The 19,567-nt window shown below is 53.9% G+C and overlaps 7 protein-coding genes across 7 annotated transcripts; 4 read left to right on the plus strand and 3 right to left on the minus strand.

Annotated features, from left to right (window-relative positions):
* Nucleotides 1-204: 204 nt before the first annotated feature.
* Nucleotides 205-1,670, minus strand: PG994_004693 (uncharacterized protein; the record flags this gene model as incomplete). Its single annotated transcript, XM_066856102.1, has 2 exons — nucleotides 205-1,163; nucleotides 1,229-1,670. The coding sequence occupies 2 exons, from the start codon at nucleotides 1,668-1,670 to the stop codon at nucleotides 205-207; spliced, it is 1,401 nt and encodes a 466-aa protein (XP_066718269.1).
* A 1,368-nt stretch (nucleotides 1,671-3,038) lies between these two features.
* Nucleotides 3,039-3,730, minus strand: PG994_004694 (uncharacterized protein; the record flags this gene model as incomplete). The annotated part of the gene is made up of 2 exons (XM_066856103.1): nucleotides 3,039-3,578; nucleotides 3,635-3,730. 2 exons carry the CDS (start codon nucleotides 3,728-3,730, stop codon nucleotides 3,039-3,041), a joined length of 636 nt encoding a protein of 211 aa, XP_066718270.1.
* Nucleotides 3,731-4,510: 780 nt separating this feature from the next.
* Nucleotides 4,511-6,210, plus strand: PG994_004695 (hsp70-like protein; the record flags this gene model as incomplete). The annotated part of the gene is made up of 2 exons (XM_066856104.1): nucleotides 4,511-5,800; nucleotides 5,845-6,210. The coding sequence occupies 2 exons, from the start codon at nucleotides 4,511-4,513 to the stop codon at nucleotides 6,208-6,210; spliced, it is 1,656 nt and encodes a 551-aa protein (XP_066718271.1).
* A 1,276-nt stretch (nucleotides 6,211-7,486) lies between these two features.
* Nucleotides 7,487-9,137, minus strand: PG994_004696 (uncharacterized protein; the record flags this gene model as incomplete). The annotated part of the gene is made up of 3 exons (XM_066856105.1): nucleotides 7,487-7,629; nucleotides 7,710-8,071; nucleotides 8,182-9,137. 3 exons carry the CDS (start codon nucleotides 9,135-9,137, stop codon nucleotides 7,487-7,489), a joined length of 1,461 nt encoding a protein of 486 aa, XP_066718272.1.
* Nucleotides 9,138-10,567: 1,430 nt separating this feature from the next.
* Nucleotides 10,568-13,351, plus strand: PG994_004697 (uncharacterized protein; the record flags this gene model as incomplete). The annotated part of the gene is given in 3 exon segments (XM_066856106.1): nucleotides 10,568-12,747; nucleotides 12,815-13,124; nucleotides 13,139-13,351. 3 exon segments carry the CDS (start codon nucleotides 10,568-10,570, stop codon nucleotides 13,349-13,351), a joined length of 2,703 nt encoding a protein of 900 aa, XP_066718273.1.
* Nucleotides 13,352-14,572: 1,221 nt separating this feature from the next.
* On the plus strand, nucleotides 14,573-16,634 carry PG994_004698 (Fad/Fmn-containing dehydrogenase; the record flags this gene model as incomplete). The annotated part of the gene is made up of 6 exons (XM_066856107.1): nucleotides 14,573-14,983; nucleotides 15,038-15,462; nucleotides 15,519-16,167; nucleotides 16,302-16,400; nucleotides 16,478-16,560; nucleotides 16,610-16,634. The coding sequence occupies 6 exons, from the start codon at nucleotides 14,573-14,575 to the stop codon at nucleotides 16,632-16,634; spliced, it is 1,692 nt and encodes a 563-aa protein (XP_066718274.1).
* A 797-nt stretch (nucleotides 16,635-17,431) lies between these two features.
* Nucleotides 17,432-19,471, plus strand: PG994_004699 (uncharacterized protein; the record flags this gene model as incomplete). The annotated part of the gene is made up of 4 exons (XM_066856108.1): nucleotides 17,432-17,675; nucleotides 17,714-18,651; nucleotides 18,738-18,764; nucleotides 18,812-19,471. The coding sequence occupies 4 exons, from the start codon at nucleotides 17,432-17,434 to the stop codon at nucleotides 19,469-19,471; spliced, it is 1,869 nt and encodes a 622-aa protein (XP_066718275.1).
* Between the last annotated feature and the right edge of the window lie 96 nt (nucleotides 19,472-19,567).

The following is a 19,567-nucleotide window of genomic DNA, read 5'->3' on the forward strand; positions in this document are numbered from 1 at the left end:
TAGCTATCGTATTGCCACGGTCAACAGTAGAAGACCATGCAGCGACCTTGTTCAGTCGTTACAGAAGAATACAGAAAGCACCAGACCGCCATAAATCTGACGAAGATCATTGGTACCGCTATTCTGAATCGAATTCAAACATAGTAACAAATGTCTCCGTTGGCAATATCCTTACATTGCACAACAGCTTGTAGCGGCATGGTACTAACCCTGTATCACAGGCAGTTGTTGTACAGGCAGTTGTTGTACAGGCAGTTGTTGTACAGGCAGTTGTTGTACAGGCAGTTGTTGATGAAGGGTGTCCTGGCGGACGACCCCAGGCGTGCGCGTGTATGCTACTGCTACGTTTCCGCTGCTGCTGATGAAGGAGCTCGGGAACGGCGCCATCCTAAGGGTCGATTGGCCGCGAGACTTCAGAATGCTCTCTTTCAGGGCCTCCAGCTCGTGGCGGGGCAGATGGGGGACGACAGGCGCGCCAACCCTTCCTTGGGAGAGAGCTGCAGACGATTCCTTCAGGGCTTTCCAGTGTTCGCGGGCTCTAGCCGCAGAGGCGTGGCTTGCGGCACTGGCGCCTGCAAGCGTCGGGAAGAGCGTCTCGTTGGCCACGTACGCTATGTCGGAGTTGGCCCATCCGGCGCGATATTCGTCGTTGCCGGACGACTGGAAACGAGGATTCAATCGGCCCCAGCAGTTGAGCCAACCCGGTGTCTTGGGTTTCAGACACTTGCCGAAGTTCTGCCATACATCCAGCACCAGCTCGACGCTGCTATCATCCTCATGGATGTGATGTGTAAATTCATATTCGGTAGGACAATCTTCGCATCGTTTGATCTGGCGGGGCAAGAGACTCCGGGTGGTGCCAGGCACGGAGCTAGCGGCCAAGGCGTAACAGTAGCCTCTTCTGACAGGCCCGATGAAGTTGGCGATCATCTCATCGGTGTATGGATTGTGGTGAGAGCAGATCTTGAAGTCGCCGGCGATGCTTCCCAAGCCGTATCGAACCAGCACGTCGGACCCGGAAAGGTGCACGGGCACCCAGAGGCGCTGGACGCGATGGACCAGTAGGCACCCATTGGCAATGACGGCCTCGGTGTCCAGCTTTGTGTAGCTGTGGAAGCACTTGAAGACGGATCGCGAGGCATTGTGTAGCTTCTTGTAGGTCTCTGCATACGACCAATCGGTGGAGATACATAATTCCGAAAGAGGGACACCAAAGCCAGGGCCGAACCGATGGTTTCGCATAATGGCGTGAATGTCGCGGAACCCGAAACCCCAATCTTGGACGCCCAACGCGGAAACGTAACTTCCTTGGCATCGCACTCGGTGCCTGTGGCCTTCTTCCCCGGTAGGGGCCGCCACAGGGTCTGCGTCTTGGGCAGGGTTCGCCGGTGGAAGATGCGGCAGTAATAGCACAGCTCATGGTCGGGAAGCGTGACCTCAAGCTCCTCCAGGAACTTCCACCGGTCCTCGTCGTCCGTGTTGGCGCGGTAGACGGTGCCTTTGCCGGGCTCGTCGTCCGTGTTGCATAGCACGCGCTCCCAGACCTTGTCCTTGCGCATACAGTTGTACAGGAATCCGCAAGACAGTCCGAGCCGGACACGCTGGTACAGCGAAAGGTGCTCGCAGATGGCCAAGACCATCTCGAGGGGCAAGTCGTCGAATTTAGCCATTTTGCCCTACAGTTATGGTATCAGGTCATGGCGATGGCCGCGCCAAGCCCTTCACTTTTTGGGCAGCGTGTGTGGATGGCTATTTGTTGTCAATGTTGTTGGTTGCTGAGGTGGTGAGGTCTGGTAGACCACCAAAACAGCTATCTTTTAGCAATGCAAGCGAGTGTACGGTCTAAAGTCCAAAAAAGAGATTTGTACTTTATTCAATTTTTTCCAGGGTTGGGAGCCTTGAGAAAAACATTGATATGAGATTCTGGGGTGGTTGACTAGCCCGGGAAGAAAGTTGCATCCCACTCACCCGCAAAAGCTTCGTTTGATACTTTATTCTTTCTGGTTTGGATTATTAGCACCTCAGCTACCCGATTGTAAGTGCATACTCGCACACTTGCAGGAAGGCACCCCACGTTCACACCATGAAGGACAGCGATTACTTCGAATTATTATTCGATATCCATTTCTGGTTATGTCGCCATCCCGCTGCTACCTAGGCATCCAGCTGTTCCACTGTCAGGCGTGTCATCCCGTCGCCAATGAGTCAAGCCGCCAGTCGCAAAACACCAAGTTCGGACTGGTATAGGTTAGGTCCCGACAGGAGCGGCCGTTTAAACCCCACTAACCCGCATACCATGCGCAGGCCAGACCAGACACATGTTTATGTTTGCTTGGGGGGGAAGAAAAGTAGGTGAAGAAGTCAGCTACGTGTATCAGATGTCAAAGACTATATTCATCGTGTACCGAACCCCCCATAATTGGGTGACGTCATGGCGTAATGAGCTGCTAAGGTTTCACTGTACGCTGCAGCACGAGAAGACCCTACTTATCAAGTGCGCAATTAATTGACTTTGATTACTAGGGGAAGATGCTGGTGGTCTTGCTCTATCTGCAATAGTAGTCTGCAGTCCCTCTGCTCCTTCATCCTCCCCAGCGCTACAACTTGGCAGATCCCTGTTTGACTTCATGTGATGCTTCCCGGAGTGTGAAGGAGGTCATCACCAGCACCGCAACCACATGCAAGGACAAACGGTGACGGAGATCGAGACTCATAGCTAGCGAGCTGCCTTTGTCCTTGTCGCAACAACTGTTTCGATGTAAGATAGGTAACTCATCGTAAAATGAATTCATACAAGGTGAAGGTATGTAGCGGCTTCCCTGGACTAGCCTACTCTGCTCGAAACGCGAGTGTCGCCTGCACCAGGACATGGCGGAAGAACAACCGTAACAGGGTGCTGTATCTCAGCACGAATCGTCCAGGTACATGAACCCAGATAATCGGAAGCTCTAGACCAAAAACGCGTCTCCGCATGACTGAAAGCTTCCCGGGGACTCGTCATCACCAGTTGATGGCTGGCAAATGTTGCCACAGGATACTCATGCCATTTCCTTCACAAGTTTGCGGACCAGCTTCTTCTGCTGCTCCACGGCGAGGCTCTTCTCGTCTGTTTCTGTGACGGCCCGCCCAACCACGAGCACGGTCTTCATGTCCTTGCTGTTCACCCACATCTTGCCATTCCTGCCGACCGCGGTCTCGAAAGCAAGGCCGGCCGAGCCGAGCTCATCCAACACAACAACCTTGCCTTCCTCGGCAGACTTGCGCATGAGGAGTCTTCGCGCCATCCCCAAGGAAATGCTGTAGAGCATTCCTTCTGATAACGGGCCCAGACCCTCGGCCTTCCCCGTGCTTGGCGATACGCACTCCAGCTCCGGGTCCATGTGTCTGTTTGCCAGACTTACTCGGGCGTACACCAGATCTCCGGAGTGTAATTGAGGCCGGTTTTTCTTCGAAGCCATCTCGAAGGCCAGCTGGGGTAGCGTGGCATTGGAGGTGTAATCAGATAGAGTGACATAGAAGAAGTCAGCTGCACTGTGATGGACGGTCCCAATAACCAAGTCGCCAACAGCTGGGATGTACTGGGGTCTTGTCAGTCTCAGACATCTTCAAGCTAAGGAGAGGGTCATAACCGTACTCGTCCGCCATTAGATTCCACCCATATCAGGTTCTTCCTCCCGATCTGTGACGAGCTGGCCGGCAGTTGTGGGGAACAGATCACTCGGAGGAACATGCCTGAGGCCCGGACCGAGCCTAAGAGGATGCTTTGGGTGAGATGGTATTAAGGCCGGGTCAATCTCATCACCCGGAAGAACGTAGACTTTGTCTGTCTGTGTCGCCATCCTTGGCAGCTGAAAAGGCAAGAGAATTACGCTCTTGAACAATCTAGCTGTGTCGTTGACTCTTGCGGTTCACTGGTTCCCAAAACAGCAATAATGTTGTATCCAGACTCGCTTGCTTTCACTGAAAAATAATATGGTTCAGCGTCGGTGTGGCTTGAGAGCACGGCATGGATGGATTATGTCTTTGGAGGGGCTCTTGTGGCTGGAGAATTCCTTAGCCAGGCACAGTGGGGTAATCCAGGCAAAGCATTGCATAATCATATAGTACAAATACATAGGCGAATGCGGCTAGATAATGCATAAGTTTGATAGGCATAAGCATGAACATTGCCATAGGAGTTAATTCGTATAGCTGGAATAACAGTTGTTATAGTGTGATATTAATTATGTACAGCTGTTATTCTACTATGTCAAACATCACGAGTACGGACGAGCATAATTATAGCAGTCGGGGAATAAAAGCTGTTTATGCATGGTATGCATAATAATGCGAGTTCTAGTGGGGGAATTTAACAATTGACTTCCAATTTTTTAGCGGGACCTTTCCTCCTCGTAGTGGCTCTTACATGTGCGTGAAGAATTTCTTCAAGATCTGAATATACTAGACGCTGCAAACCAGTCGTCACCCTCACCCATTCACCCTTTCCCTCACGACAATCGATACTCTGAAAATGGCTGCCAATGGGGAGCGAAAGGCCGTTGCGCCGGACCAGCGGTGCGCCATCGGCCTGACCTTTGGCAACTCGTACAGCTCTATCGCCTGCACCATCGACGATAGTGCTGTGGTGATTGCCAACGAGGACGGTGATCGTCAGATCCCCTCGATCCTGTCCTACGTCGACGGCGAGGAGTACACTGGAACACAGGCCAAGGCGTTCTTGGTCCGAAACGCCAACAACACCCTCGTCTCTTTCCGTGATTTCCTCGGCCAGGACTTCAAGTCGATCGATCCCACCCACTGCCACGCCGCTGCGCACCCGCAGGATGCCAACGGCAGTGTCGCCTTCTCCGTCCAAGACAAGGCCGAGGGCGATGCCTCCACACTCTCCGTCTCCGAGGTCGCGACACGATACATCCGCCGTCTTGTGCAATCTGCTTCCGACTACCTTGGAAAGAAGGTCACCTCTGCTGTTCTCACCATACCGACCAACTTCACCGACAAGCAATGCGAGGCTCTGATTCAGGCTGCCAACAATGCCGACCTCGAAGTCCTGCAGCTGATCAAGGAGCCCGTCGCCGATGTATTGGCCTACGATGCGCGCCCCGAGGCCATCCTCGAGGACAAGAACATCGTTGTGGCTGATCTTGGTGGCACCCGATCTGATGTTGCCGTGATTGCTTCAAGAGGTGGAATGTACACCATCCTTGCCACCGCCCACGACTACGAGTTCGCTGGTGTTCACCTGGACAAGGTCCTCATGGACCATTTCGCCAAGGAGTTCATGAAGAAGAACAAGGACGTCGACCCACGGGAAAACGCCCGCAGCTTGGCCAAGCTCAAGGCCGAGTCAGAGTCCGCCAAGAAGGCTCTCAGCATCGGAACCAACGCCTCGTTCAGCGTGGAGAGTCTTGCTGAGGGTATCGATTTCCAGTCCACCATCAACAGATTACGCTACGAGACAGTTGCCCGCAACGTGCTCGGTGGTATCAACAGGCTGGTCGAGGGTGTTGTCAAGAGCGCCGGTCTGGATGTTCTCGATATCGACGAGGTCATCCTGTCAGGTGGCACCTCTCACACTCCCAGAATCGCTGCCAACATGCGCAACATCTTCCCTGAAAGCACACAGATCCAGGCTCCTTCCACCAACCCTTCGGCTATCAACCCCTCCGAGCTCCAGGCCCGTGGTGCTGCTCTGCAAGCCTCGCTCATCCAGGAGTACGAGACCGAGGATGTTGACCAGTCCACCCACCCCGCCGTCACCACTGTGGCTCACATCACCAACGCCATTGGTGTTGTCTCAGTAAGCCATGACGGTGAGGGTTTCTCCCTATCATCGCCCCGGAGACTGCCGTCCCTGCGCGCCGAACCATCCACATCAACGGCCCCAAGGAGGGCGGAGATGTTCTCATCAAGGTTATCGAGGGCAACACCCACATCAAGGTCACCAAGCCCGAGCCCAAGCCCGAGAAGAAGGACGAGGAGAAGGACGAGGATGACAGTGATTTCAGCGACGATGAGGAGGAAGAGGAGGACAAGCGCGAAAAGGTCTGGAAGTCCGGCGAGACTCTTGCCGAGGCCGCCATCCGGGGCCTCAAGAAGGGCAGCAAGGTCGAGGTGACCGTGAACGTTGCCGCTGACCTCGGCGTCACGATCGCCGCACGCGAAGTCGGTGGGAAGGGAGGCGTCAGGGGTAACATTGCTGCCCCATAGATTACATCACGATGATCATGAGTCCAAGGTAGACACAGATAAACGGGGGGTAGTGGCGCATATGGGGGGTCTGATAGAATAACCAAAAGAACGAATGATTTCCCACAATGAGCGGCACCGTATGCACCTACATGTGATCCCGTCTCTATCTAGCTATCTCTTTAACAACTAATAATCCCGTCGACCGCTGGTCATCCGTCGTTAGCCAGTCAATCCAGTGCCAGCTATCCCGTTCAATTTGCCCATAGCCTGGGCTTTGGAATAGACAGAAGCGAAACTTGCCCTTACGTCAACGAGCGGTCCTGTCGCTGCTCAATCCTATTACCCAGATATCCCATTGCCAGCCAGGTACCCTGCGGTAAACCATTTGTCCTATCGTCAGTCATCTCGTTGTCAGCAGCCATATAGCGGTTTGTTCTGCTAGTTGCTACACAATGATGGTCCATCGATGTCTGTTCATAGGAGGGTGGCTGGTGAGAGTCGAAGAGCTGACAATAGATATCGCCAAGTTTGCTGTTGTTATACCTCTCCATCTGTTTGTCTATTCTATAGCAGCGCCAACGCCCTCTTCTCCCTGTTTCCAGGCCAGGCGAACATGAGCCCGGGGCAAATATATCACGAGGTTGTCCTACCTCTGTGACCAGGCTAGGAAAGGGGCAGGCGGCACATGTTTTCTTTGATTCACGTAATCATAAAAACTCAGGAGGGCAGCAAATTAGCGCTGGGTAATAAAATGTCTTTGCAAGAGGATTCCAGTCCTCTTGAGATTGCATACATAAATGCCAATGAACTTTCTTCTCTATGTACCTTTTCATGGTAAAAGGCAGTACGGGTGAGTGGGTGGGCAGATATGCATGCTAGCTGGTCTATTGCTTCAGAAATGCAGAGGGAGAAAATTCAAATTTTTGGCCAAGTGATGCTCGCTAAATACCACGTCTGTCGTTCTCGCTCGACAGAGTGTCCATGGCTATGTGTAATGGGAAATATTCTGCCTCCCAGGATGAATGAGAACGAAAGACAAGCTGCCAACAACGCCCCTTATCACCACCAATTCCTCTTATTCTTTTCCCTTACTGGCGCCTATAACTCCAACACAGCCCTGTCCCCTTATTTCACCAGCTCTCAGAGAGACACCGCTCTGCTTACTTCCGTATTTGCCCCCGATTACCCCTTGATTTGTACTGAACGAAACGTGGGATATACATGGCTAAGCGCTGATGGCGTTCAAGTTATTGAATATGAAGAAGCGCTCCGGTTATTATTTGGATCGTACCTCTTAAGCGACCGAGGCGCCCGGTAGTGCCCAGGACACTAGGTCTGACCTGACCTCGAACTCGTCGACCTCCCTCGGCCTACGGAAGCCCTCGCGCCCACGGTCCTGGTGGCCCGTATGGGAGTCGCGCTCGGAGCTGACGCTACCTAGTGTAAGGCGCAAGACTGGTCAGACTTTCGCGCCGGCCGTGGCTGTTAGTGTTGTTGTTGGTGTTCTCGATGAGTACCGGGGGGGCCCAGCATCCCGCCGCCGCTGTTCACGGCGGCGTCGAGGCTGAAGGGTCCGTTGTGGCCACTTTCTCGACTATGCTGCCGCCGGTGGCTGCTGTGGCCGGTAGCAGGGCGGTGACGCGATACCGAACGCCCTTGATGAGAGCGCGAGGAGTGGGTACTGCCGGAATAGTGAAGGTTATTGTTTGTGTTGTTCTCCAAGGCACCGCTCAGGGGAGGCGAGCCAATCACCGTCGAAAGCCCGCTCTTCTCGCTCGAGCCGCTGTGGTGACGGTGGTGCATGTATCGGCGTAATTTCCTAAGATCGCTCGGTCTCAGGGTTCCGTGGTGGACTTCCTCGCTGCCGCTACTACGGCTGCTGCTTGCGTCATCGGGAATTCTGCTTTTGCTTCTCGAATTCGTGTCTCGATTTCGGTAAGGGGTTGCTGGGTTCTTCCACCCATCTCCACCACCAAATATGTCCTCCACGCATTCATCGGCGGCAACTCGCCCGGTTGGCATGCCCAGGAAGCAGCAAGGGTGCGTCGGTACATGTCTTGTAGCTCGCTAGCATCCCGCGTCTTGATGGCACTTGATGGGTTTTGCGTAGTAGTCTTGCCCTGGGACGGATCATCATGAGAAGCATCCACAGTAGACTCGCCAGATGCCATTATTCCAGCAATACCCCCAAACATAGGTGCTGTCTTGAGTGCAGGAGCCACGTAGTTCCGATCTCCCTCGAGCTGTACCATAAGGATGCCGATTTTCAAGGTGCTGTTGATTTTGCTGTCCTGCATCAGATACCGACGTACGATACCCTCTTCGGCGAGGTCTTCCTCCGCTAGCGGGCCCTCGGACGAGCTCGTGGTAGCGGCCCCTTGGGACATCGTACTCTTGGGACTACCAGGTGGTCCTGACCCGTGGGCGCTTGTCGGCCTGCCATTCAAGACTGGGCCAAGGATCTTCTCGCGCGCATGATCCAAGCTGGAACGAGCTCTGGCGCGGCCAACTCCTCCCCCAGGTGTTCCTCCTGGTGCTGATGATATGCTTCGTCGTGGGTAATTCTCGCTTTCCTCCACATATTCGCTAAGGTTCAGTTTGACAGTGCCAAGTATGATCTTCTCGTCCCTCATCCCCGTCCCTGAGGGGAACTCTTGGGCGACTTCGAACTCAATTGGGCATTCCGTCAGGATGTTGTTCCGGTCAATCGTAATCCGAAGAGGCACTATCTTGGAGTACTTGTAGGAGACGCGATGATTGGCGCTATCGATAGGACATTTGTTCGTTCGGCTTCGGTGCTCGCCGTGCATGGAATGGGGGAGGTGCCATTTGATCTGGGAGGTGCCGCTAACGAGCGGGACGTTGTTCAGGTCGTAGATGGTCAGGTGTAGCTCGAACTTGGGCTTACGCGCCTTGTTCACTAAGATGGGCAGAAGCGAAGGCATGGTCAGCTTGTTTCTCGAGGGCGGCGCATCGCCTCAAGCGACGGGACAGCAGACGTTGATGCCAATAGTATATGAGACAGCGGGTGGGTCTGTCGCATTCTTGAAAGAGCTGCCCAGGCACAAGGAGTGACAGCATTGGCAGAAGGGATCGAACAAAGAAGCGAGATACATGTATCCATATGCCTGTAACACGCATATATATATACGGGTAGTCTTAACAACGAAGCGAAGTCCAGCCGCAGCACTCAGAGGGCAGTTGGCGGGTGCTTCGGGACTTCGGGGAACTCCCAGAGGAATGCTACTGATAAGCCCTGGGAAAAGTAGACACAGACTCTGGGACACCCCGGGAAGAAAAGGAAACCCAAAACGGGCAGCGGACAGACAAGACTATTGAAAGTAACGCAATAAGAAAAGCGAAAGCTGGGGAGGTGTGTGCTTACTCAAGGACGCCATAATCTTCTAACTGCACTCACCCCAATGGCCAACGGCTCGAGCTCACCCGTCTTCGCTTCCGTGGGGGGTGGAAGGACAAAGCCGTTATCACCGAATGATGCACAGGGGCAGCAGTTGTTGGCGTATGGCGTAGTCGTAGTCGTAGTCGTAGGCGATAGCGGTCATGGTTTATTAGGCGAGAAGCTTATCGCATTATTCTCCGGCTGGCCCGGCGGAAGGGAGAGTCCACAATATGCGACAGGATAAATCATAAGAGAAACACGGGAGAAACAGAGAGAGTTCGAAGACTAGAAGGAAACCGTAGACCACGAAATAAGCCTGTCTATGTTGGTCAACCTGCGCCCTATCTGCAGGAGGGAGGCCCCCTAATGAGCCAAGATCGTATTCTGCTCTCCCAAATGCCTAATGCAAAGCATGTCCACGTCATTTCAGCCAGATTTAGGTCCACTGTAGAGCCCCAGGGACTCGGAGAGGCTAACAGGCTAAGAGATCGCTGGTGGAGACGCGAACTTGGAGTCTTCAGCTGCTTTCTGGGTCGGCGTTGTGGCTTCTAATTTTGAATTGTGGCGCTGCGCTAGGGACCCAAAAAAGTAGTAGTACGTAGTACTGGCACTGTACAGCACAGCTCCAACACGCTTTTGGGTGAAGCAAAACGCGTTGATTGATGAATCCCTAGAGCGTACCTGGAGGAGCAGTTCTGTCCCCGTTAGCTCAATGAGCAATACAAGATGATCTACTAGCTAGAGTCTTCTGTTTTCATCCCAGCACTTACAAGTGTATTTGCACCACACGGCCGACTCTTGTCTTCAACGACCAAAGCCCGGATCCGGTCCGTGTGGCACTGAAATCAAGCTTATTATTTGGGTTAGAGACAAAGTTCTCGCCCTTTGGTTGTCAGTCAAGATTCGGTACACCAGTACAAAATTGATCCTGCTCAACCAACTCGGGAGCCCAATCGACACAGTTGCATTCTCGCCATGGCTTCACAGCAGGGTGGTGCCATGCCGTTTAGGCAGAACAAGCCTCATGCTGGACAGCGTATGGGGCCTAAGAAACGCCCATCAGAAAACTCGTCCATGGGTAACGCGAACAAGCGGCCCGAGATTGGAGAGCAGTCTGAAGGAGCTTCTAACAACAGCAACAAAGGGGCACCCTCACAAGGTAACGGCAACGCTCAGCGAAGGTCGAAGATACATAACGTGAGAACCATTGCGGCTCAGTATCCAGACGATGCGCTGAAGGATGGCGAGCTTGACATCCAGGCCTTCATCAATGCTCGCGGCTTCGAGATCAAGGCGCTGGATGAGAGCATGCGGCGGACCGCTACGTCACAGACGAGCCGCGCTTTTCAGAAGGTCCCCTTTTCGCTGAGGCGGCGTGCAGCAGCACACAACCACAAGAGGGTGCCGAAGCGACTACAAAAACGGGCCAGGAAAGAGATGGTCAAAGACAACACGCCTACGGTCAGTGCACGTACGCGTAAACCTGCCAGTACGCGGGCTCGTCTCCGTGCTGAGACTGCAAAACGCCTGGGGAAACTGGTAGAAAAGAAACGGAAGAAGGCTCTGCAAAAGAAAGGTGACTTGGACCCCGAAATCGTTCAGGTCAGGGCGGCAAGACCCAAAATTGGAAGAAACGCACTCAACAGCCCTCTGGTTGCCGAAAAGAAATTCAAAAAACGACAGCTGGACAAGACATGGCTTCCAACTCACCTTTGGCTTGCGAAAAGAGCGCGGATGACAAAACCAAAAGAGCCTTTATGGAGGTTCGCCATACCTTTGACACCCAACGCGAAGGTATACCGTACTACTCATCGAGCCCATTGGGAAAAAGGCGCAATAGCTTGGGATATGAGCTACATGAGCACCATCAGTCTCTGTGGTATTACGAGATGTGTAGAGCAAGTCTTGAGAGCTCTTGGCTTGACGGAAGAATGGCTATGGAATGACAAGCCGAAAGGCCAAGATTGGAGAGCGGGAGTAAGCCATTGGAATGCCACTTTGGCCAGGAAAAGAGGGGCAGATTTACGAATCATTGGTCCAGCCACGATTATTTGGAACCCTGAAGAGAACAATGTCGGAACAGCTGAGACAACAAGAACAAGGCGTCTGTTCATCAGGGTCCATCCCTCGGCTTTCCTCGAAACATTCAATGAGCTGCTGAGGTTGGTAAAAGGGGTTACACCTAAGCCCTATGTTGAAGACCTACGATATGAAATCGGCAGTATTGATGTTACAGGCCCAAACGCCACAGAAGCACTCTCTACGGTCCTAAAGTCGTACCACAGCAAGCCTGAGTTGAAAGAAGCCCATGCGGCAAAGTTCGAGTCTCTCGCTGGTCGAGTCGAACCTTCATCGCTTCCTACTGGTTCTCTCCTAGCCTTCTCTGTTATGGACCCTCGCCTCCAGCATCCACCCCGGAGGCTTCCAGCGAGCAAGGAGAACGGACCTGGTCTTGAAACGGTGGCTAAATGGTATCAACTATATCAAAGTTCCAAGCCATTTGCGCTCTTTGACCGTGATTCGCGCTACAAAGCTTCCCGGCTACCCTCCCTGAAATCTCTGAACAAACGTCGGGGCAAGGGGGCACCTGGCGCTTTACTTGAGCCCACCCAAGTTGATCCGAGCATACCAGTCATCCTCCTTTCCCATAGACCTCCAGCAATACAAGGTCGTTCCGAAGGCCCAGGTGCTTGGACCGTCATGCTGCCTTGGAAATGTGTTCTTCCAGTCTGGTACAGCCTCATGCACTGCTCACTATCGACTGGAGGGAATGTAATGTTTGGTGGGCTCAACGAGATCCGGCAACTTGCTTTCGAGCAGAGGGTTCCATGGTTCCCGGGAGATATTTTGGGATCCGATGCAGGAATGGTATGGGAGCTGCAGCAACGACAAGAACGAAAGAGCGCATGGGATCGCATGCCGAAAGGCAAACGGGTGAATTACAACACTTTGGATCTTGGAGCCGGTCGAAAAGGCGAGATAGGAAACGGCTGGAGTTGCGACTTTGAGGCTCTTCTCGAGATGCAACCGCAGGCAGAACCCGAAGCGGAAGACGTCGCCATGGCCGATGCGGGAGACGAAACAGCCAATGCAGACACTCCTCAAGTAAGCAAGGGCTCGCATCCACTGCAGCAACTTAGGGCATATTTCCAAAGGTGAGCTGCACTCATACGAGTCGCCGAAAGCCGAGCCACTTCCGCCATTTTCTGTGGTCTCAGTAAGAGTTAGCTTCCTGTCGCGAGGCACACCAGACACTTGCGCCCGGATCTATCGGCTGCCTAAGGAGCAGCCAGTGTTGACGCAAGCCGAGGTCCCTGCGACGGAGCCGCCAACGAAAAGGGGTAACAATAGCAAGCTTCCGGCCGATATTCGGAAGCAGTGGCTCGCGCAGATACCGCAGAGTTCTACTACTAAACAAGGCAAGCCGAAAAACCCGCCGAAGTTCAACGTGTTCAGTGAGATGAATCTGGAGACGCGGAAACGTTTGCTGGCGCAGGAGCTTCTCAAACAGCCTCCGACGAGCTACCCGCCTGTCGCTCCCACCAGGACAACATCAATGGCCACCCCCTCTGTCCCGACGCCGAAGATCTCATCGGCTTCGTCACGGCTGGCAGCTACCATCTCAGGACGGGCCAGTCCGAGGGCATTGCTACGATCTCGGCTGCCGAAGCTGTACAACATAAGGCTGGCGAGGGGCTGTGCATTGTACGAAATGCAGGCCAAAATGTCGGTTGGATTGCTAGGTGGAAACTGGTGTAGATCTCACCTCTCTAGTATGAATAGCCTCAACGGACTATTTGGGCAAAGGGCCTTGTACGACAGGTTGTCGACACTAGCCTCAATTCGCGAGGTCGCATCAGCCAGTCAACTGCGAAATAATTGTCAGCGGCTGTAGCTATTCAGATCAGATAAAAGGAGATAACTCACACTCGCCAGGAAATTACTGTAGCATATTTAGTAGAATGCAACGTCGAGTCAGGAGGCCAACTTCCTCGACAATCAAGAACTACATCCCGGCGAAAGTCACAGGAGATAATGATGATCGTCTTAACAATAACTCCTTTTCTCCCACTATAAATTCCTTCCCCTGTTCAGCGCAGATCGACAACAGTCAATGCTGGCTTGCAGGTTATTGTTAGTCTCTTTTCGTCTCTTGATCGAGTCGGAAGTTCTTCGGCATGGCCTCCATCGCGATTTATTGGGCGATGGACATTCCCAACAGTAAAAGGCTACTGCCATGTTGGGGTTGCATCATGTGCTTGGCACGCCTGGTGCCACGATGCCCAATATCAATCGTGCCCATATCGAGAAGGACAATATAATACGCGATGGGTCACATCTGAACAAACAAAGCTTCTCGGCATAGTCATAGTCCATGGCTACCACTCTTCTTAGCGAGCTCTACGCATTTGCGGGGTGTTACATCGCGCATACCTGGGGCACCCTCCGTTCAGAGTATAAGCACCGCCTTGGCGCAGCCATACGTGCGAGTAGCTACCACCCTCTCCTCAATCTAGCTGCCTGTCACCGTGACGGGGCATCGTGCCAAGAAGGGCAACCAGGCAGCAGGTTCGGCCATATTGATGTTTACTACGTCAACACCGCCGGCGATCCCTCCTGGAAACGAGATGGTACCACGGGTAACCGTCACATGCAAGTTCGAGTTACACGGTATCGGTGCGAGCAATCTAGGGACACAGCAGGCGGGACTGTTGGGTACCGCGGCTTGTCACAATTACCCCTGCGTTACGTTATACCCATCAATTGTGGTTGCATATTGCTTCCTGGGTGGGCAGTAGGTGAGTGGACGGGATGACGAAATACTATGTCGACTGACCCTGGTTTCACGGTGTGGATCGTTGTTCGTGGAGTACAGGCTGCAAGTACACCCATCGCGGTTTACTCTTCTTTAGATGAGCACATTCGGCATGTAGAAGGAGCGTTTACTATTTAGGGCTTGGGGAACCCTGGGCAGTGCCCATGTGTGGTTCTCCCACTCTTACCAAGCTTCAAGTTCAGTTGGACTTTTTGTCGGGTAATATCTCGCTCGAAGCATCAACAGAATCGAGGAATAGTTTCTGTCGACTAGATTTGCAGACTTCGGCTTTCGCACTTTTCGGGATGCCGCCTGTCTCTCTTCGCCGGCTTGTCCTCCTCTTGGGCAGTGCCTCGGCCTTCCCCTACAACACGTTCGACGGGCCAGGCTTCCCAGCATGCAATGATGTCGCAGCTGTCTACAACGTCACGAGCGTTGACGAGATGGTTAGCATCGTGAAGGATGCGGCTGCCAATGGCACACCCGTCAGAGCCTCCGGCAAGGGTCACAGTATGCCTATCTTCCCCGGATCTGACTGTAGCCTTTCGTTTGTTTCCTCTTTCCAGATCAAACCAGTAGGAGCGCGCTGACATGTCAATATCAAAGTGTGGTACGACACCATGTGCCAGGACGACCCTCGCACCATCATCATCCGCACCGAAAACACGAACAAGATCTCGGACCTCAGCCTGGAGCCCGGCGCCGAGTCGGGGTCCGTGGTCATAGAGGCGGGTGTTACCTTCTTGCAGCTCGCCGAGTATTTGCACGATAACAATGCTTCCATGGGGTACACGCTGGTCAACTGGAATATCTCCATGGCCGGCGCCGCCGCTATGGGTGCCCACCGCTCCTCCATCCGCGAGGAGTCCGGGGTCTCGGCAGGCGTGCTCTCCATGGACATCATTAACGGCAATGGCGAGATCATCACCGTCGAGCGGGATGATACCAACGATGATTGGCTTGCTGCCTCTACCTCACTGGGTCTCTTGGGGGTCATCGCCAGGATGAAGTTCAAGATTTACCCCGACTTCAAGGTCTTCTCACAACAAAAGACGTCAGTAGATCGTTCAAAGTCCCTCTGAAGTACAACAGGTTGCTAACTCTACCCAGACTGGAGGAGGACGAGGTTTTGAATGGCGATATCTACGGCATGATTGCCCCGTATGCGACTGCCAACTTCTGGTGGTGGCCTTACCTGAAGAAGTTCCACCATCGCTACTACGACGAGGTACCCCTGACACTTAGCGACCAGGAAGGCTTCCAGAACACCTTCTCGCTCACTGACCTCGAAGCCGGCGCTGCCAAGAGTATACTCGAGAGCGGCAAGTACCTGGCGACGTCCAACATGCTTGCCGAGACCATCTTCTTCGGGCTCTGGTCCAAGCCCAACTTCAAGGAGAAGACGAACTGGAAGGACATCAGTACGTGGCCTGTATATGGCTGGAACTACGACGTGCTCATCGGCGGTCTGTACCCGGACCAGAAGCCCGAATGGGAACACGGTATGCACGGCGAGACCCTCGAGATCGCCTTCCCCATCACACAGGCCAACGACATGCTGAAACGGGTACGCAAATTTTTCGACGATGAGTGGAAAGATAAGGGCATCGTTATGACTAGCACGTATCGCAGCGGCATTAACATCAAGTTCGGAAAGGCCTACTTTGACCTCCTGGGCCAGACGACTTACAACACCAGCGATGGTGCTGATTGGTCCAAGGGCGCCATCATGTTTGACTTTCCCCGGTTCAAGCCCACTGTAGGTGACGGGAAAGCCTTCAATCCGGATTTCTGTAAGTGCCAAGTGTCCCACCACCAAGGCTGAGCTGTTTCCGTCATCGGTCTGATATTCTGAGCTTGTTTAAACTGACTCGCAAACTGTTCAGACCCCAGGCTTGCAAGACCCTGATCGACGAGTTCCCGTGCCGGCCGCACTGGACCAAGAACACACGGGAGATATTCCAGTACGGAAAGAAGAATATCGATCCCGATGTAAGTATAGGACCTACATCCCATGCCATTCAGGACAAGCAGAATGTATGTTCTTGGTTACTGACCAAATGCCGTAGCACCTTGCCCGATTCAAAGCCGTCCGCAAGAAGTTCGACCCCAATAACATCTACAAAAGTGTCCTGGGAGAGATCATGGGATTGTATGACTGAACAGAACGCACGCTGCTCTTTGATGACTAAGTTCCTTAGCTGGAAAGCATCCTTCCGCACATAATCAATGGGAGAGTCACAGATGCCGGTTGCGATAACTTAAAGGGAGAAACACAAACACATTGTTCCGCGCGTATCCCATGAAATGACTAGTTGACTTTCCCCCTTAGGCAACGCAAGTGCTTGCGTACACCTTAATTCTTATCGCCAACTTGCGAAGGGGCTGATTAGCTGGCCTAGAATCGGAGTTCGGGCTCTCTGAGGGGGCCTCAACCTCAAGCCGCCTGAAACTGATGCAAGCTAGCAGACTTGCCGAGACGTCAGATCCAATCACGTCCCTCTCCCCCGCATTCAGCAAGCTATGGGCGGGAGGTCCATGACGCGGAGACGGCAACGTTCGTCTGAGGGCCTAACCGCCATTTACTGAATCTATTCGTTTGTTGCGAAAGTCTGTGACAAGCATGGCCGGGATGATGCTGAGCAGCTTGGTGAGATGAGGAGTCCAAAGTGGCGTGGTTTTTTGACAATTCATGGGGATCGGGGGCATGTCCCTATCCTTCTCCTCCCCCACTTAACTATTCTTGTTTCCTCTCCGATTTCTTGTAGGGACGGATCCTTACAGACGCCAGCATCGGGTGTTACAGTTATTCTGTCCTTGACGTCACGGTGTCTGATGAGTAGGTGTGATCCCTTTTAATGTGCTGAAGCTCCTCCATCTCTTCCCATTATCAGAGTTTTATGAGTTCTATAACTTCCAATTATTCTGTCTCCAACATTTCCCTAGGACTTAGTGCCTTTTCCCAGTGATTGTTTAGTTGGTCGTTTGACTGTTACGAGAGTTGGTTTTCTCGTTACTCAGCTATGAGATACACGACTCTGCTGCCTCTGGCAGCAGCAACATCGGCCGTCTCGGCCTTTGTCATTCCGGACGAGGCTACCGCACAGCAGCTCGTGCTCGGAAATGAACAGCCTGATGAAGGAGACTCGTCGTCCTCGTCCTCCCCCTGGTGGGATAGCATCCCCTCCGCCTTCGATGACATCCGCCAGGAAATCGATGATGACAGCCAGGCTGCCGAAGGCGTTATCTACGGCGCCTTTGACGAGGGTCTGCAATGGATCAGCGAATCCTTCGAGTTCTTGAAGGGCTCCACGAAGAGGTTGCGGAAGATGAGGAGAATGATCTCCTCCCCTTCGCAGATAGCTACTGGGAGCTTTCGAGGCAGTACAGTAGCAGTGGCGGAAAGAAGCATAAGAAGCACGATAATGATACACGTCCTGGCAAACCTGGCAAACCGAAAAAGCCTGAACCACCACCAAAGCCTGAGCCGCCTAGCAAGCCTAATAATGATACCCGGCCCGGCAAACCCGAGAAGCCTGGAAAGCCCGAGCCACCCAAGAAACCAGAAAAGCCTGAGCCCCCTAGCAAACCCACTAATGATACCCGTCCTGGCAAGCCCGAGAAGCCTGGTCCTCCCGGCCCCCCTGGGAAACCCGGTAAGCCTGGCCCTCCTGGACCCCCTGGGAAACCTGGCCCTCCTGGCCCTCCTGGTCCTCCTGGTCCTCCTGGTCCTCCTGGTCCTCCTGGTCCTCCTGGTCCTCCCGGTCCTCCCGGTAAACCTGGTCCCCCTGGCCCGCCCGGTCCCCCAGGTCCTCCAGATAGCCACGACTACCACCGCAAGGGCAGCCTGACGCTCTACGAGGCTATCCAGGCCTCTGAGTACGCCACCAAGTTCGCCAAGCTCATCGACCACTACCCGGACATTGTCGAGAGGCTCAACTCGACGAGTGACAAAGACGGCGACAAGTGGACCACCATCTTCGTGCCCACCGACCGCGCCTTCGAAAAGATCCCTGACCACGACGGCAACAAGAAGCCGCCGCGGGCCTTCGTCGAGAAGCTCCTGGAATACCACCTCGTCCCGGGCCATTTCCCTGCGGGCCGCGTGTTGGTTTCGCCGACGTTGCCTACTGCCCTCGCTTCCAAGAAGCACCTCGGTGGATGCCCACAGCGGGTTCATGTCGGTGTCGGCTATGGTGGCGTCAAGTTCAACTTTTATAGCAAGCTTGTCTTCGCTAACTTGGTAAGTCACAAAGAGCGTCCGCCCTCTATTCAATCCCCGAATAGGCAACATGTTTTGTTAACCATCTGCTAACGCAAAAAATACAGTATTGCAAGAATGGCATAGCCCATGGCGTCGACGCACTTCTCGTGCCCCCGCCCCCGGCGAGAAGCTGATCAAGCTGTTCCCGCAGCAGTTCTCGAGCCTGATCCTGGCGGCCAAGGTGTCGGGCGTCGGCAAGGACCTCAAGCATCGGCTGGGCAAGCACCCGAACCTGACGGGTGGCAGCACCTTCTTCGCGCCCACCAACTGGGCCTTCCAGAAGCTCGGCCCCCGGGCCAACGCGTTCCTGTTCAATACGCAGCGCGGCCACCGCTTCCTGCGCGCCCTGCTCGAGTACCACGTCGTCGCCAACGAGACGCTGTACACGGACGCCTACTACGGCCGCAGCTCTGTCGAGTCTGCCGAGGACAAGGTAGAGGCCGAGGCTCGCCGGGACAGCTCGAGGTATCACGTCGACCTGCCGACGCTGCTCGACGAGAAGAGCGTCGCCGTCGACGTCTGGCGCTGGGGCGGCATCGTGCGCATGAAGGTCAACGGCTTCACGCGTGTGGCCGTCACGGACGTGCCCGACCGCGACGGCGTCATCCACGTCGTCGGCAGCGTCCTCCTGCCGCCGCACGGTCGCCACGGCGCCCATGACGGCGAGAGCGAGGTCGAGGTCCAGGAGCTGGTGGAGCGCCTTCTGCCGTACATGAATAATGACGACGGCGGCGATGAGGGTGGTGAGGAGGATGGCGATGAGGAGATGCATACGACTGCTGCCTTCGGGGAACTGTGAAGCGGTGATTGGTCGGGTACATATAACACGACATAGGGAACGATGTTATGATGGATTTTGGGAAATATGTTTGTTTGTTTATATTTGATCTGGACT

This window comes from Apiospora phragmitis, assembly GCF_038363925.1.
Source record: "Apiospora phragmitis strain CBS 135458 chromosome Unknown utg000005l:1.0-4161743.0:1.0-4166827.0, whole genome shotgun sequence".
Classification (NCBI taxonomy): domain Eukaryota; kingdom Fungi; phylum Ascomycota; class Sordariomycetes; order Amphisphaeriales; family Apiosporaceae; genus Apiospora; species Apiospora phragmitis.